This window comes from Camelus ferus, chromosome 8 (genome assembly GCF_009834535.1).
Source record: "Camelus ferus isolate YT-003-E chromosome 8, BCGSAC_Cfer_1.0, whole genome shotgun sequence".
Taxonomy (NCBI): Eukaryota; Metazoa; Chordata; class Mammalia; order Artiodactyla; family Camelidae; genus Camelus; species Camelus ferus.
The window spans coordinates 58,075,990-58,095,196 of record NC_045703.1 but is presented as its reverse complement, the minus strand read 5'-3'; the positions used below and the strand labels follow the sequence as shown (position 1 = coordinate 58,095,196).

The window sequence follows — 19,207 nt, the reverse complement described above, 5'->3', positions numbered from 1 at the left end:
CTTCTTTTCAAAAAAAAATTTTTGTGTGTGTGTATGTGGCTATTTTGGATATTTCCACTTCCACATGAATCTTAGGAACAGCTTCTTTCTTTCTTCAAAAACCACCTTGACAAGGATTGTGTTGAATGTATAGACCACCTTGTGGAGTATTGCCATCTTAGCAATATAAAATTTCCAATCCATGAACAGAAGATATTAATCCATTTATTTGTCTTAATTTCTTTAAACGATGCAGTTTTTAATATGTTTCACACTTATTTTTGTAAAATTATTCCTAAGTATTTTATCTTGCTGATGCTATTATAGTTTTCTTAATTTAATTTTGGTTTGTTCATTGCTAGGGTATAGAAAAGCAATTCTTTATTCTTTACATGGATCTTGTATCCTGAAATCTTGCTGAAGTTATTTATTGGCTAGAATGTTTTTATACAGTTTCCTTAAGATTTTCTATATTCAAGGTATGTCATCTGTGAATAGTTTTATTTCTTCCACTCCAACCTTCATGCCTTTATTTTCTTTTCTTGCCTAGTTATCTTGGTTAAAGCCTCTAGTACAATGTTAAATAGAAGTAGTGAGACCCTATGAATTCCAATATAAAATTTAGAATCAGTTACAAAATTGAGGGCGGGGAGTGGCAAGGACGTTATTAAGTGTTTATGTGTCTGTGTACCTGCACACATTGCTTTTGGGAGAACTGATACCTTTTACTTGACTCTTCTCCTGCATGGACATGGTTTACCTTTCATTTATATGGGTATTTAACTCTTCTCAATAAAATTTGATAATTTTCTATTTTCTCCATGGAGGTCCTGAATATCTTGTTAAAATTTATTTATAGGTATTTGATTTTTTTTGACACTCTTAATGGTAGATAAAATAATGTACCTACCCGCTCCCCCGCAACAAGAGGACCACACTAATTCCTGGAATCTGTGGTTATGTTACATTACATGGGAGAAGGGACTCTGCAGATATGGTTAAGTTAAAGACTTAAAGACAGATTAATTATCCAGGTAACCCAATGTAATCACATGTATTTTAAGCAAAGAACTTTTCCCAGCTGTGGATAAAGAAATGTGGCTTTACAAAAATAGAGAGATGCAAAGAAGTTACTAGCTTTGAAGATTAAGGAAGAGATCACCAGCCCAGGAATATGGATGGCCTCTAGAAGATGGAAGAGGCAAGGAAACCAATCCTTCCCTAAAGCCTCCAACAAGGAACACACCAGTGGTAACATGTTGATTTCTAACCCACAAAACTGTAAGATAATAGAATTTGTTGTTTCAAGTCACTAAATTTGTAATTTGTTATAGCAGCAATGGAAAATGAATACAAATAGCAATTTAAAAAATTTCATTTTTAATTGCTGTTAATATGAAGAAATTTTATTTTTGTACGCTGATTATATCCAGTCAGTTTGCTAAACTGTTATTTCTACCAATTTAGCTACAGATTTTTTTGGTTTTCTAAATATGTCATCTTATCATTCACAAGTGATTATTTTGTTCTCCCTATCTTATTTTTGTAACTTTTATTTATTTTTTCTTCCCCTTCCATACTCTAGAGATTTTAATACAATGTTGAATGTATGTGGTGGCAGGATTATATCTCATTCCTTATCTCAAAGGAAAAAAAATTTAATATCTTTTGATGTTTCTGCATTAAGTGTGATAAATATTTGCTGTAGAGTTTTGGTGGTTAAATATTGTATAATATTTTGTAGATAGTTTACCTTCTAGGAATTTTCACCAAAAATGGATACTGAATTTTAACACAATCTTTTTTGCATTTGTTGCGGGTGGTGGTATAATTTTTCTTCTTAATCTGTTAACGTGGTGAACTACTGATTAATTTTTTAAAAATGATAAACCAGGTTTGAATTTCTGGAACAATGCAAACTGGATCCTGGCATATCATTTTTATTACAGCTATACTAATATTTCATTCAGATTTTGTATCTATATTCACAAGTGATATTTGCCTTTATTTTTCCTTTCCCCTACTATGTTTGTTTTTGGTATCAAGGTTGTGTTAACCTCACAAAAATTAGTTGATGATGGCATCTTCTTTTTGTATTATTTGAAAGAGTTTATGCAAGAGCAAAACTATTTTTTCTCCTAAATATTTGGTGGAACTTATTAATGAAGCCCAATTTCAGCCATAAGTTTACTTGCTATTCAGATTTTATTTCTCCTTTTGCCCATTTTGATGTTATATTTTTTCTAGAATTTGTTTATTTCACCTACATCTTCAAAAATTTTACTATGAAGTTATAAACTATGTTCCTTACTGTTTCTTTTAAATGACTGCAGTATCTTTAGTGATGTCTCCTTTCTCATTCTTGATGATGTTTACTTGCGTCTGCCTTTTTTCTTGCTCAACTTAAGCAGAGATTTATCAATTTTTTTAGACTTTTAAAGAATCAACTTTCAGCTTTGTTGATTTTTTTCTATTATGTATTTATTTACTATTTCATTATCTTCTTTCTGCTTTCTTTGGTTTATTTTGCGTTTTTTTCTATCTTTCTGAAATGGATGCTCAGTTTACTTTTTCATGTTTTCTATTTTTGATACTGAAAATGTATTTAAGGCTATTAAATATCACTCTCAATATTACTTTAGATGCATACCAATGGTCATGAATCCTTTGACACGCGTTATTCAAAAGTATATTTCTTAATTTTCAAACATGGGGATTTAAAGTTAGCTTTGCTATTGATACAAGCATAGCTGCATTGTGATTAGATCACAAACTCTTAATTGATTATAATCTTTTGAAATTTGTTGATTTTTAAAAAAATCATCTAACATATGGTAAACTTAAAACAAAACCTTTTTATAATGTAAGTTTCAAACAGATAGCAAAGTAAAGAACTGTATAATAAATATCCATATATCTATTATGTAATTTTGGCAACAGATAATGTTTTTTGCCATATGACTATGTGTGTATATATATAATTTTTGAATGGAATATTTAAAATTTATTATAGGCATTGATATTTTACTCCAAAATAATTCAAGGGTGAGGGTATAGCTCAGTGGCAGAGTGTGTGCTTAGCAGGCACAAGGTCCTGGGTTCAATCCCCAGTGCCTCCATTAAAATAAATAAATAAATAGATAGATAGGTAACCCCTAGTCCTCCCTACCCCCCCAAAAAACCTCCCAAATAATTCAGTATTCATCTATAATTTCCCTACACATAGAATACATTTTATAAACATTCTCTGTGTGTGTTTGAAAATGTGTACCCTGCAGTGTCCTGTACCTGCTCATAGGTTTAAGTTTCTTAATTGTATTGTTAATGTCTTCTGTATTCTTTTGTCTGCTGTTATATTTCAATCAATGGGTATATTAGAAGTCCTCACTATGACTGGGAAATTGTCCTTCTAGCAGTTATGTCCACATTGAAATAAAAATATTAGGTACATTTAATAGTGCCTTAATGTTTACTCTTAATGATATTAACATAGTTGTACCAGATGATTCAATTGTGTTCGTGCTCTTCTTGTTTTTAAAATTTCAATCTTTCTGTGCTCTTGTGTTTTAAATGTGTCTCCTGTAAGCAATACATTTTCTTCTTTTACAACTTAGTCTGCTAATCTTTATCTTTTAACTAGAAGTTTTTTTTTACCCTACCTACACTTACTACTGTTATTTACATTGAAGTGAATCTACCATCTTTCATGTGCTTTCAATTTATCTCACCTATTTTGTGTTCTTTCTTCCCTCCTTTTGGAAGGACTGTGATTTTCCTGCTGTTCATCTGGAAGTTATGTACTACTTTTCTAGGTTACATAGGTTACCCTAGAAAGTACAACATGCATCCTTAACTTATTAATGCTAATGGATACTTTTTACAAGTCTCTCAAAAAATACAGGGATCTCTGATCACCATTAAATCCATTTATCCTTTCTAACTTCCTTGATTTTATGCAATATTTTGGGTCATATAATTTATTTATTTGTGTATATACATACCACAAGACTTTGCATTATAGTTTATAAAGATTGTATTAATTATATTTATGCATGTATTTATTACTTTATTTTGAAAGCACAGTTTCCTACATTTCTGACATTCCATCAAAATTATTTTCCCTCTATCCGATGCACATCCTTAGAATTCCCTTTAGCGTTTGATACCAAGGCTTATTTCATATTAGTTCACTTGTCTAAAATTGTCTCATTCTTGAAGAATATTTTAAGCACAGAATTCTAGATTAAGTACTATCTGCTCTCAGTATACAGAAGATCATCCTGCTATCTTAGCTGTTGAGAACTCAGTTTATACCTTGTTAGAAGGTATCTATCATTTTTCTCTAGCCACTTTAAAGTTTTTCTCTGTTTTTGATAAACCTTATTTTCATGTGATATATCTAGCTATGGATTTTTTTTAAACCCTTCTTGGAATTCATTGGGTTTCCTCAATGTGTTAATTGGTATCTTTTATCAATTCCGAAAAACTCCCAGTCATATCTCTTTATTTATTCTTCACATTCTTTCCTATTTCGTTTTTGAGAAGATCTAAAAATGCAATTTCTATTTCTTTTATCTTCTCTGTATTTTACATCTTTTTGTTTCTCTGTGCTACATTCTGTATGTTTTATTTTGATCTATCTTTAAGTTACATAATTCTTTCTTCAATTGTGTCTAATTTGTGGTTAAATTTATCTACTAAGCTTTTAATTTTGGTTTTTGAAATCTTTTGGGTTTAGAATTTCATTTTAGTCTTTTACACATTTGTATTGTTTTTATAGTTTTCAGTTACCTGATAAAATGTTCAGGCACGATACTTATCCCCTTAAATATAATGTGCATAATTATTTTATAGTCTGTGTCTGATGATTCTATATTTGAAGTACCTGTGATTCTGCTTCTGCTTTTTCTGTTTTATTGATCACAAGCATTGATTCCTAGTATTCCTGATTATCTGAATACATATTTGAAAAATTATTTCTAGAAATAATTTGAGGATTTGGAATATGTTATCCTCCTTGAGAGAATATTTTCATTTGAATCTGCCAGGTGCTGGGGACTTCAGCAGGCTGCAAAAATCTTAACTGCAGATGAAAGTTTTCTAGGCCACTCAGACCATTTGAAGCTGAGTTGAAAGTCTGTCCATGTGTGTATGTGCTGATTTACTTCTAGTTCATCTTTACTGTTAAGCTGTGGCCCTTTGGGGTCCTTGCAAAGAGGAGTTACTTATCAGGGTTCTCATCCTTGACAGTTCTGTGGATCTACCTTGCTAGTCCTAAGATCGTGTAGATCTCACCTGCTGCTTTAGGTTAGCAGAGTGCCCTATGGTAAAAGTGGCCTGAGGCTCCACACTCACCACCCTTATCTGTGGATATTGTCTTCACTATATTGTTAGCTCTTTGATTTTTTAAAACTTTGTTTATTTATTTATTTGTGGGGGAGGTAATGAGGTTCACTTATTTATTTATTATTACTATTTTTCATTAGAATGGCAGAAAATAATTTTGTGTATTTTGCTGAAACATGGATATATTAGTAGTTATTACAGAGTAAAAAAGTGAACAAAATTTACACATGTAAGAAAATTTACATGGCTTGAATGTTTCCATTTTATAGGTATATTATCCAAATTAAATAAATCAACTTACATAGTTCTTCTCTATCAAGAGATTGTGCACCACCTCCAAACAAGCCTTTAAAGAATCCCCTGTTTGGTGCTTCAGGTGTTTCTACAGGAGTGAAGAGTTCACCCAGCATTTCCTTTAAAATCAAAACAAATTGTAATTGTTAAAGTTTCAGGAAAACTAAACTATAATTCACAAAACCATCAATGAAAACTCTTTAACTCAATCTTGTAACATTACCTGTTGAGATTCACAAACAAGGAGTACATTTCAAATGATCAGATCTAGTGCATTCTGATTTTTTCAAACAGTAAGTTATTAAGACTAACTTGACTAAGAATAACTTGCTACTTTGGTTAGATTCCCTTTCTCACATTTCAAGCAAAGATGACATTCCTGCTTAAACTGTAAAGAGATTCCAACCTTTACGACAAAATGTTCACATAACTCTTATTATCAAGAATTGGTAACTGTATGAATAATTAGGTATTCCTACATTAGAAAGAAGAAAATCTATCAGCAAGTTGAAAAGTCTAGTGTAATGATGATACACAGTTTTGGAATTATCACCTTCAGCTGAGTTAGAAAATTAGTCATTTAGAAAGACACACAGACTTCTTTTTTTCATAAACATAGGAAGAGAATTATGCCAACATAAACATGGAATTTCAGAAAACTAACAGTGATATGGAAAGGTTTCTTTCTATATTGTCGTATTTTCCTGAAATTTTTGTCAATATTCTTCAGAGCACAGAAATGGTCCAGGAGACAAGAAAAACTGCTGCTATTTTTGTAGATGAGACACCAAAGAGGGAGGAGGAGTTTATAAAAGAAGGATGGTAGCAACATTATTTACAAAACAGCTCTGGGAAGTTCTAGAAGCAAAATAAAAGCACAGTGAGGCTTTGGGATTGCATTTCTGCCCATTAGAGAGAAGCTATGATAAAGGACAAGTACACCACTGGTTCCAGGTAGCAGTTCTGCTGTATTTTGATATTATTATACTTGGGGATAATGTATGTATTTTTTAGAGTTTCTTCCTTAGGCCTGGGCTAGGAAAGTTAATAAAGGATGTCCAAAGATTTTACTTTTAGGTATATCCATATTAATGTTGTCTCTCCAAATAGATTATAAACGAGAAGAGATAATATTAACACTATACAAGAAAGAGTTTCACTTATAATGTTGAAGTGAATTAAACGCTTTCCATTTTAATTACCTTTTCTCTGGGTTTCTATAAAGTGGAGTAAAACTGGGATGAAAAACTTCCTGAAATCAATAAATCAAAAGGTGTTGAAACCCACCATAGTATATACTAATACTTATTATTTAATTCAAGTTCATATTAGCCTCTATAACAAAAGTGATTTTAGGCAGATTTCTAATCTTTTTTATACTGTGCTTCACAGATTCTAATTTAAACTGTATCTACTACATTGATAAAACAAAAATGGCAAACAGCTACCATTTGAGTATCTTTTATAAAAGCTAAATCAAAAGAGTAATATGACATATACATAGAGTGATAGCATAAAAATATGATTTTAAAGATTTACTTCACTTTAGAGTTATGGCTTATAGCTCTTAATTTATTTGGTGTTTAATGAGCTTGCAATTTTGTAAATGTAAAGTAAGAAATTAAAAAATCCTGAAAGTGTAGTTATAAATCAAGATTCACTATAGTGTAGTGGGATGAGTATAAACTTTGGAACCACATGGACCTGGGTTTGTTTCTCATCTCTGCCTTTTACTCACAGAGGAATCTTAGGCAAATCAGTCTCTCTGGGAACTGGTTTCCTCAACTTTAAAAAGAAGTGATAATACTACTTACCTCTTAGGAATGTTACCAGGATTAAAGATAATGAAAATTAAAGATAACATATAAAATGCCAAGAGTAGATACTCAATGATGTACACACTAAGCACGGAGATGAATTAGAAAATATGCAATTAATTTATCATTAGATTAACACTGTGATCAGATATTTTAAAAGGGAGTTTAAAATTTGAGTGTTTCTTAAAAACAGTCTGCACCATCTACGCAGTTAGTATTTGGGGAGAAACACCAATATTAAAGAAGCATATATTACAGCAATATTAAATAGTATCTATAGTTATTTTTCACTTGTATTTAAATAAGGATTTTAACTATGATAAATTTAGTATCTAGATTAACTTTAATGACTAGTAAATGCTGGTGAAGTCTAAATAGATTCGTATTTTCTGCGATATTTCTTTACATCTAGTTAGAGTATACTATGTCTAAAACAATGTCTAGGACTTTTAAACTACTCTAAAATATGAATATACAGAAATATACTTGTCTGAAGTTAGACAACTGGATCTCATGTGTCGTTTGTGTTAAAAAGCTTAAGTGGTAAAATTTAGGAGTAATTTCATGAATGAGTCAATGTATGTGCTTTGCTTATCACTAAACTCTTTTTTAAAAAAACTGAAGTATAGATAATTTACAATATTAATTTCAGGTTTACAACATAGTGATTCAATATTTTTTCTAGATTATACTCCATTTAAAGTTAATATAAAATGTTGCCTATATTCCTATGCTGTACAATATAACCTTATAGCTTTTTTATTTTACACATAGTAGTTTGTACCTCATAATCCTCTACCCCTGTGCTGCCCCTCCCCTCCTTCCACTGGTAACGAGTTTGTTCTATCTGTGAGTCTGTTTGTTTTGTTATATTCATTTGTTTTATTTTTTAGATTCCACATGTAAGCAATAACATAAAACATGTCTTTCTCTGTCTTACTTATTTTACTAAGCAACTGGCAAAATTTTATTTTTTATGCCTGAGTAGTATTCCATAAATATACCACACCATATTTTCTTTATCCTTGATGGGGCACATAGTTTGCTTCCATATCTTGGCTACTGTCAGAATGGCAATCATCAAAAAGTCTACAATAACAAACGTTGGTGAGGATGTTAAAGAAAAGGAAACCCTAACACACTATTGGTGGGAATGTAAACTGGTGCAGCCACTATAGAAAACAGTATGGAGGTTCCTCAAAAAACTAAAAATAGAACTACCTTATGACCTAGCAATTCCACTCCTGGGTATGTATCTGAAGAAAACGAACACCAATGATCACAGCAGCATTATTTACAATAACTAAACCCTTTTAAGTACCTCAAAAATAACTGATTTCAATAATTTTAATTAAGAAAACTCTGTAAGAATATTGAGTCTAAATAAAAATCTTTCAAGATGAGTACAGCAATAAATTTCAGTACTGATGCATAATATATTTAAAAGAAGCTACACAGTTCCACTGTCATCAATTTTTTATATTCCTGGGAGTTTTGTTTATAAGTTACAGTCCTGAGGTACTTAGAACAGTTATTAACTTAATCGTTTAAAATGAATTAATTGGTATGTTCCACTTCTTTATGATTATAGTAAGTTTTATTTAAGGTTCACAGATAAGTCAAATCATCAGTTTGAAAAGACAACTTGCAAATTTTCCTTGTTTTCACTCAAGATATGGTTAGAATAATGCTGTAGAAAGAAATTTAAGTATTTTAATCCATAAGCATATACTTTTGACTACATATACCTTAATGCTAATGAAAAAGTCCTAAAATCTATTAATTTTTAAAAGTGCCTTTGTTGAGGTAACTGACATACAATAAACTACATATAAAGTGTAAAAATTGGCAAGTTTTGACATATACATATGCCTGTGAAATCATGACCACCGTCATTTCCTTGTGACTTACAAAACCTTCTCTCACTCCCCTTCTTGGGCCCCTGTTTCTAAGTAACTGCCAATCTGCTTTCTCTTATATATTAATCTGTTTTTTCTTTAGTTTTATATAAATAGAATCATACAATACGTACACTTCTTTGCTTGGCTTACTTCACTCTGCGTAATTGTTTTGAGATTCATCCATGATACTGAATGCTTATCAATAGTTCTTTCCTTTTTATTGATGAATTTTATTCTACTGTGTGGATATACTACAATTTGATTATACATTTATCTGTTGATGGGCACTTGTGTAATTTCCATTTTTTTGCTAGGACAAATAAAACAGTTACGAATATAAATTTCCTTTTCTCTTGAGTTAAAAAACTAGGGAGTAGAATGACTACTCCTTTGGTTCATGGATATTTGACTTTTTAAGAAACTGAAGCTGCTTTTCAAAGTGGTTGTACTATTTTTTTTTTTTTTTACACTCCTATCAGCAGTGCATTAAAGTTGTAGATTCTCTACATTCTTGTCAAAACTTGGCATGGTATTCTTTTTAATTTTAGACTTTCTAGTAAGTGTTTAACGATATCTCATTGTGGTTTTATTTTGCAATTCTCTAATGACTAATGATACCAAGCATCTCTTCATGGTGAAGTGTCTGTCGAAATATTTTGCCCATGTTTTTATTGAGTTGTCTGTCTTCTTTCTATTGAGTTTTAAGGGTCCTTCATATATTCTGGATACAAATCCTTTATCAGATACATGCTTTGCTAAGATTTTCTTCCAGTCTGTCAGTCTGTGGGTTATGTTTTTATTACTTAAGTGTCTTTTGAAGAGCAGAAGTTCTGATTTTGGTGATAGTGAAGTCAATTTGTTCTTTTATGAATGGTGAGTTTGGTGCCATAGCTAAGAAATCTTTGCCCAATCCAAATTAACAAACATCTTTTCTTAGGTTCCCTGTAGAAGTGTTATAGTTTAAGGATGTACATGTAGGTCTATGATCCATTTTGGGTCAATTTTTGTATATAGTGTGAGGCCTGGATCAAAGCTTAGTTTTTTTTTTTTTTTTTTTTTTTTTTGTTTTTGTTTTGCATTTTAACATCTAATTTTCCTGTCACAATTGTTGAAAAGACAATCCTTTCTCCATTGCATTCTCTTTGTGTCTTTGTCAAAATCAGTTTTCCATATGGAGAAAAGGGAGCCCTCGTATACTGCATATGCTGGTGGGAATGTAAACTGGTGCACCCACTGTGGAAAACAGTATGGCGATTTCTCAAAAAACTAAAAATAGAACTATCATATGACCTAGCAATTCTACTCCTGGGAATGTATCTGAAAAAAAAAAAATCTCCAGTGATTTGAAAAAACACATCCAATATTCACGGAAGCATTATTTACAATTGCGAAGAAATGGAAGCAACCTAGGTGCCCATCAGCAGATGAATGGATAGAATGGATAAAGATGATGTGGTATCTACATACACTGGAATACTACTCAGTCATAAAAAAGAATGCAATTTTGCCATTTGTAGTGACATGGATGGACTTGGAGGGTATTATGCTAAGTGAAATAAGTCAGGCAAAGACAAATACTATATGATATCACTTACATGTGGAATCTAAAAGTACAACAAACTAGTGAATATAACAAAGAAAAAGCAGACTCACAGATATAGAGAACAAATTAGACAGGGAAAGGGGAGGAGCAATATAGGGGTAGGGGATTAAGAGGTACAAACGACTATGTATAAAATAAGCCATAAGGATATATTGTACAGCACGGGGAATATAGCCAATATTTTACAATAACTATAAGTGGAGGATAACTTTAAAAAATTGTGAATCACTATATTATACACCTGTAACTTATATACTGTTGTACACCAACTATACTTCAATAAAAAAAAATCAGTTGTCCATGTATATGTGGGTTCATTTCTAGACTCTCTACCCTGTTCCACTGATTTATTTGACTAATTTGATGCCAATATCATGCTCTTTTGATCACTGTAGCTATACAATAATTCTTAAAATCAGGTAGTATTAGCCCTTCAACTTTATTCTTTTTCAGAGTTTTTCCTGTGATTCTGCCTAGTCTCTCACATTTCCATGATTTTAGAATAAACTTTTAATTCCTACAAAAAAAATAATCCCACTGGGATTTTGTTTGGGATTGCGTTGAATCCATAGATCAATTTTGGGAGAATCACTATCTTAATATTGAGTTTTCTGACCCGGGAACATATTTAAATTTATTCAGGTTATTATAAATTTCTTTCAATATTTTGTGGATTTCATGTAGAAACCTTTCATATTTTTTGTCAGATGTACACCCAAGTATTTCATATTTTTTGTTGCTATTATAAATAGTGTTTTTAAAGTTTCAATTTCAAAATCTCCATATCTAGTACAGAAATTAATTTCTTCCCCATATTGATCTCATATCTTGCATCCTTGTCAAACTCATTTATCATTTTTAGTAGCTTCTAGGGGGAGATTTCATTAGATTTCCTATATAGATGATCATGTCACCTGTGAATAATGACAGGCTTATTTTTTTCCTTTCCAATCAAGATGACTTTTCTTTCATTTGCCTGAATGCACCAGTGAGAACCTTAAATACAACACTGAACAGAAACGTTCTCTTTCTAACTTCCAATTTTAAGGAAAAAGAATTCAGTATCTCATCACTAAGTACAATGTTAGGTGTAGATTTTTCCTAGATGCCCTGTAAGTTCCCTTTTATTCCTTGTTGGTTGATTTTTTAAAAGAAAATTAGGAATGGATGTTGGATTTTTTCTTTATATATATATATTTTTTTTTTAGTTTACTAATATGGTGAATTACATTAACTGATTTACAAATTTTGTCAACTCTGTGTTTCTGGGATAAATCTCACTTGGTCATGGTTAATTACCATGAGCAGCATTATCCTTCTGCTATACTGTTAGATTTAATTTGATAAAATTTTATTTAGAAGTGTTACATCTATATTTGTGAAGTATATTGGTTTATATGTAATTTCCTTTACTTTAATATCTTTGTGTGGTTTTGGTACCATATTCTATGAAGCTACCATTAACAAGTTGGGAAGCATTTCTCCACTTTAATTTTTAGAAGAGTTTTGTATAGAACTAGGACTACTTCTTCCAGAAATACTCATAGAATTCACCAACGAAGCCACCTGGGCCTGGAATTTTCTTTGTCCAAAGTTTCTAACTCCAATTTCCCTAATAGATACAGTATTCTTCAGGTCATCTATTTTTCCTTGAGCGAGACTTGGTAATATCTCACAAGGAATTTTCCCATTTCATCTAAGGTTTTGAATTAATTGGCATAAAGTTGTTCAAGATATTTGTTACCCATTTTTGCATTTGTAGAATCTACAGTAGTCACTTCTCTCATTCTTGGGATTGGCAATTTCTAACTTTTCTCTTCATAATCAGTCTGGCTTGAGATTCTATTTTATTGATTTTAGAGATCAAGCTTTTGGTTTCACTCATGTTTTTCTATTGATTCCCTGTTTTCTATTTCATTGATTTCCACTTGAATATTATTTTCTTCCTTCTTCTTTCTTTAGGTTTAATTTGTTTTTCTTTATCAGTTTTTTTTCAAGTGGACGCTGAAGTCACTGATTTGATGAGAATTTGTTTTCTTTCCTTTTTTTTTTTTTTTGAGAATGATGACTTTATTTGAACATTTACACTTTATTTTACACCATACCTCATGTGATATTTTTAAAATAAATTGTTGTTTTTCATAGTGTTTATACACGATTACATCTAAAAACCACACGGAAAGTCAGCGCAGAGACACAAACACCTGTAACACCAAACAGAGTTTGAGCTGACTATACACATAGTCCCCTTCTCTGGTACTGTCATGTTAATTATCTGCTCCTGAACTTGTCAGGAATGGTTCCTATCTGAAGCACAATACCGAGGATGTCTTATAAAGCAGTGATCTGGAGAAAGTGAGTGTGAATTTTAATCAAGAATTGCAGGCATTTCTGGAAACATCCCAGAGAAAAATTTTAAAGGTGTGATGCTAGAGAACATCAGTCATTTGGTCTCTCAGTGAGTCTGCCAACACTGACTTTAATCAAGTGTTCAGTACGGCTTCCACATATCCCACACCTCGATCAACCCTTATTCATATTTTGTTAAAGCCATTACAGCTCTCTGAAGGTGTTTATATCTAGTTTGTCTCTCACAAAATGGAGTTTCCCTGATCACAATTTTTGTACTCAAGATAATTTCTTTTCTAATATAGGTGTTTTAGTGATATAAATTTGCCAAGTATAAACTCAGTTGTTTTTCCTACTGCTATCAAGTTCCCTAAACTTTTCTTCTGTAATGTCTAATCTGTTGTTAATTTCATCCAGTATACTTTTCATCTCAAACACTAGATTTTCATCTCAAGAAGTTCAATTTTGATCTTTTATATGTTCTGTGTCCCCACTTTTTAAACATACAGAATACAGTTATAGTTGCTTTAATGTCTGTCCTTCTGCTAATTCTAATGCCTGTGTTAGTTTTGGATTAGTTTCTATTGATTGATTATTTTTCCCATTATGAGTCATGCTTCCCTGTCTCTTTGAATGTCTGGTAATCTGACCAGATGCCAAACATTTTGATTTTTATTTTGTTGGGTGCTGGGTATTTTTAATATACTCTGAGCTACCTTGAGCTTCTTTCTGGGATACTAGGAAACATTTGATCCTACTGGGTCTTGCTTTCATGATTTGTTAGGCAGCTCTGGAGCAATGCTCCGTTTAAGGCGAAATATTCCTCACTACTTAGCCAAGACCTTCCTGAGTACTTTACCCAACTTCCCATTGCAGTACACTGAGCAAATACCATCTAAAGCATCAGGTCCTACTCTCTGGAAACTGTAAGTGTTACCTTGTAAGGAAAAAAGGGTCTGTGTAGGTGTGATTAAGTATTCTGCCAAAGTATTCTGGCAAATTATCCTGGATTACCTGAATGAACCTTAAATCCAATAATAGCTGTCTTTTTAAAAGAGAAAGGCAGAGGGATATTGGACACACAGAATAGGAGGTGGCAATGTGATCACTGAGGCAGGGATTGGAGTAATGCAGCCACAAGTCAGAGAATGCTGGAAGCTACAAGACGGAAGAAGTAAGGAACAGATTTTCCTCTACAGCCTCTGCAGGGAGCATGACCTGGCCAATAGCTTGATTTTGACCCAGCAAAACTTATTTCAGACTTCTAGTTTCCAGAAATGTGAGAGAAGAAATTTATCTTGTTTTTGGCCCCAAGTTTGCGGTGATTTGTTATAGCAGCCTCAGGAAACTAAACTACCTATGAACTATAAGATTTTTCCATCTGGCTATTGGAAAAGGTGCTGTTCCTGACCTGTCACCAGGCAGGGTGCCCTCCAATCCTCTGTTCCTTTCAGATCATTCTTTCCCTGCTCAGAGAGTGCATCCATAAGCATGTACTGAATAGAACTCTACTGAAAACTCCCGGACTCTGTAGATCTCCAGGGCCCTCTCTCTGTACAATTCTCTGTGCAGCGTTCTGGAAACTCCATTAAGGCATTAATGCTGGGGCACCTCTTTCATCTCCTGTCTCTCAGGGATTACTTTCTTTCACTGCCTGATGTCAGAATCTTGAAAACTGTTATTTCATGTTTCTGTCTGCTTTTTGTTATTGCTGTTGTTGTTGTAGGCAACTTTTTTGGTTAATGTTAAATGAATGCACAATGTAGCAGGGCACTCTGGAAACCAAGGAATAGTGTTTAGGATGTTCATGGTATTCTTCATTCAACAGATTTTTACCAAGGCATTATTTTTAGGCACTGCAAATACAGAGGCAAATACGTCAATATTGCCCAAAGAAAACATTCTTCACAGACTTCTTGAACAGAGTCCATTTTTCATTTATCTTCATATCATGAAGGCACATAGCAGATAGTTATTAAGATAAACTGAGTGTACTATTAAGTGACCAGTTCATTTAAACATAAATAGGTGAAGTTTGCTGCAGCTATTGATTTTTACTAAAATAAGAGAAAACACTGATCAAAGGATAGAATAAATTGATTCCAGAAAAGTGATGAAGTTTAGAATTTTAAGTAGTTGAATTAAGACCACATTCAGATTGAAATGAATTAATATATGCAATTGTCCACATTATTTAATATAGTAACATTTTACTAGTGAAAGGAAACACTAAAGGAAAATTTTGCCTTTCCCATGAAAAGCATGATTTTAATTCAGAAACTTAAGAATCTTTAAAAAAACACATCCACCCAAATGTAAGTGGGAATTTAATGTATCAGATATGTAATTCTGTTTCATTCTCAAGAATTATAATAGTATCATTAGGAGTATACTTCTAGTATGGTCTAGCTTACTGAAATAATACTAACATCTGACACTGAGCACACATTCTGTACCAAGTAAATAAGCACTTTATGTGCATTATCTCCTTTAATTTACATCAGACCCTATGACATTAGATATTATTTTTATCCTTGTTTTAAAGATATTAAAGCTCAGACACAGTAACTTCACAGAAAGGCTAAGGTCGCATACTTGTGTAACTAGCAAGGCTGGGACTTAAATTCAGTCTTCCTGACTCTAAAGCCTATGTTCTAAAAATAAGCCAGAAATTCAAATTTATAAACCAGTAAAACAAGGCTAATTAATTGCTAATATTTTCACTATAAAGTTCCCTGAGATAACAGTTTCTTCAAAATATCAAATACCAATTAATATTTTAGCTCAATATTTCAAGAGCACTTTTATTTTAAAGGTTGAAGCTAAACTGATCATTTCTAATATATATGCAAGCACACAGATACTCAAATATTTAAAAAAGATAAACTTTTGTACTTAAAGAATTTGTAGTCTCTCACAAATAGATCAACAAAAATATTCGGAGAAAAACTATCAAACCTTAGATTTTCTTATAATGTGTATACAGCCTTGTGAATACAGAGTATATGAGAAAGGATGACACAGTTTGCCCTAAAACAGATACAATTATTTTCCCATTAATATGCTTCTTTACAGAGGATTTTTTTGTGTGTGTATAATAGATACTTATTCCATGTGAAGAGTGGGTATAAAACATATGTAATATTTTGTATTTCTCCCATCACTAGCGAGAAAAAATATGGATCAATGAGATGGAGTCCCTCTTATAACAAGGGTCTGATGGAGACACTTTATCACCAGCCTCAAAGCATGTGCTCTGAAAGTCTCAGTAGAGGCTTTGAATTTTCTCATGTAGCCTCATTTGGACACTTCTATAAGGGATGGACAGTATAAGGGACCTTAGAAAATATTTCACCTCTGAAGAAATTATAGTAATATTTTTGTTATTTACCTGAAGATTTTCACAGGTCTCTTGACTGTAAGTGAGTCTCTGGATTTCTGTAGGTGAAACAAGATACAACGCTTGTCCATTGTTGGTGAAGCAGAACGTTCTGGCTATCCGCATGTTGGTAAGGGGCAAGTAATACACATCCAATAGAGGCCTTAAACTTGGCAAACTTGAGAAAGAAATTAGAAACTTGTTAATAGAAAGGAAGGTTTTAGTCTTGAACAAAGTACTATAGAAGGTAAAAATGGCAGGGACCTTATAAACCTCATGATTTAGTGTGGGAGATAAAAGTAATTTGTTTTCCTCATATACTTGTTCACTATTAACTGAATGAAAATAAATTCTTAGTGTATAGGACTGTAAACAAATAAAGGCATTTATTTCAAACTGAATATAATTCTGTAATATTATGTGTTGAGGGAGGAAATTATATATGTGTCTTAAAAAAATATCTGACCCTTACCTAAAAGTCATAATATGTCCGTTGGCACAGAAACACGCAAGGCAGATACTGTTATTCAATGATACAATATCTCCACGAAGCACAAATGAGGTCTCTGTAATGTTTTGCTTATAAGCACAGTTCTGAGTTGGCAGTGAGATTACTTTTGCTTGCTTTTCAGAACATATCACTGCATACTGGTTTTCACTAATTTCCTGAGAAGAGGAGGGGGATACAGAGACAGGTCTTCGTTTTTTCAGTTTCTCCTTTTCATCCTTTTCTTCAGGAACGTTGTGTTCTCTCCAGGGCTCATATGCAGGTGGCACTAAGCAGCCTGTGGAATCCAGGAATGCCATTCTCAGGATCGCCCCTTTTAACCTCAATATAGTACCTAAAATTGTGATTTTAGTAGATAACAAATATTTTAATCCACACAGCAAATATGTTTATTCCAACTCTGACACATAGCAAACACTCAAAAATATGTAGAATATATACTGAACTGAAATTGTACACTGGCTCGCTGACAGGACTCAAACCTTAAGCACGATATTTGAATCTAGAAAAAGATATCAATATTACATGCCACAAATAGATAACTGCTACCAAATAAATTAATGCTGGGATGTCTGGAACTAGGTCTCATACATGGCAAGTGTACTGCCACTGAGTATGGGAAAAAGTAGATGGTACCTAGAGCTGCACGGCCCAAAACGGCAGCCACCAGACAAATATGGCTGTGGAGCACTTGAACTGTGGCTTGTCCAAATTGTGGTATGTTATCAGAGTACAATACATGCTGGATTTAAAGACTTTGTACAAAAAAAAATTAACAAAATACCAATAATATAAAAATACTGATTACATGTTAAATGATAATAGTTCAGAAAGACTGGGCTAAATAAAATGTTACTAAAATTAATTTCACTTGTTTTTTACTTTTTAAATATGGCTACTAGAAAGTTAAAAATTTTCATTTCATTGCTTTATACTTATATAATATTTTATAGTTTGAAAAAATTTCTACATATTTTCTTTTGTTTCTTAGATGAAGAGATCTCAATGTTTTCTCAAAATTTTCTTAGAAGACAAAATATTGTTTCCTATCTTTTTTGCATTTATTTATTTTGTCTATTGCAGGGTGGGCAGATAAAATAAAGGATGCCCAGTTAAATGTACATTTCAGATACACAATAGTTTTTTCGGCATAAGTATATCCCAAATACTATGTTATCATATACTACATGGGACATATTTATATTAAAAAAATGTGCTATTTAAAGTTCAAATTTACTTGGGCATCCTGTATTTTATTTGCTAAATTTGTCTAGGTTTGGCAGATAGACAATTCAATTATTTTAATCAGTTCGCTAATTTGGGAATGGTTATAGTCCATATGAACATGTATGAGATAGTAATCACAGTTATGTAGATTTTCTAAAAATATACCAAGATGATATTTAAATATATGCTTGTCCTACTGTTGGCAGGATTATAGTATATTTTCCAGCACAAGCAGTGGTAACTGTTGAGTTCTCCTCTTGAGGGGAAAAAAAAAATTGAGGATAAAGTAGACCATTCAGGCTCTTAAGCACAGAAACTCAACTAGTTGGAAAACACCTCTCTTCTGCTCATAATTCCAATACAGATAGCATGATATAAAAGTAATTGTTATATTTTAAAATAGTCATCTTATTAAAAATAAACCTCAAAGATTCTACCATTAAGAAAGAACTCAAAGGTTCTTTTTTATACATGAAAATTATTTTATATCAAAGTAAATTTATAGCTAATTTGATTTTACTGCAAGTTGGAAAAATCTTAAATATTTATTTATGTAGTTAATAGTAAATTATCTATATTTAATCCTTCTCATTTTTATTTATTGGAAACATTTGTTTTCTTATCACAAACTACTGTAGAAAATTTAGAAACCACAAATCAGTAAAAATAATAAAAATTACCCATAATCCCACTATTCAGTGGTAATTACTATTAATATTTTGATTTTCATTTCTCTATAGTTTTTTCCCAATACATATATTTGTTGTTTACTAATAATAAATGAGATTAGTAGGAATATTATCA

General features: G+C 32.0%; 1 protein-coding gene across 5 annotated transcripts in view; it reads right to left on the bottom strand.

The window, feature by feature from the left end:
• The window catches only part of STXBP5 (syntaxin binding protein 5), a 156,903-nt gene that overhangs the window by 9,891 nt on the left and 127,805 nt on the right, over positions 1–19,207 (bottom strand). For all 5 annotated transcript variants that reach the window (XM_014559948.2, XM_006185439.3, XM_032485110.1 and 2 more), the window contains 3 exons: positions 17,141–17,510; positions 16,681–16,846; positions 5,627–5,738 (listed from right to left, as the gene is read on the bottom strand). In XM_014559948.2, coding sequence (XP_014415434.2) covers positions 5,627–5,738; positions 16,681–16,846; positions 17,141–17,510 — 648 coding nt within the window. The remainder of the gene's footprint in view (positions 1–5,626; positions 5,739–16,680; positions 16,847–17,140; positions 17,511–19,207) is intronic.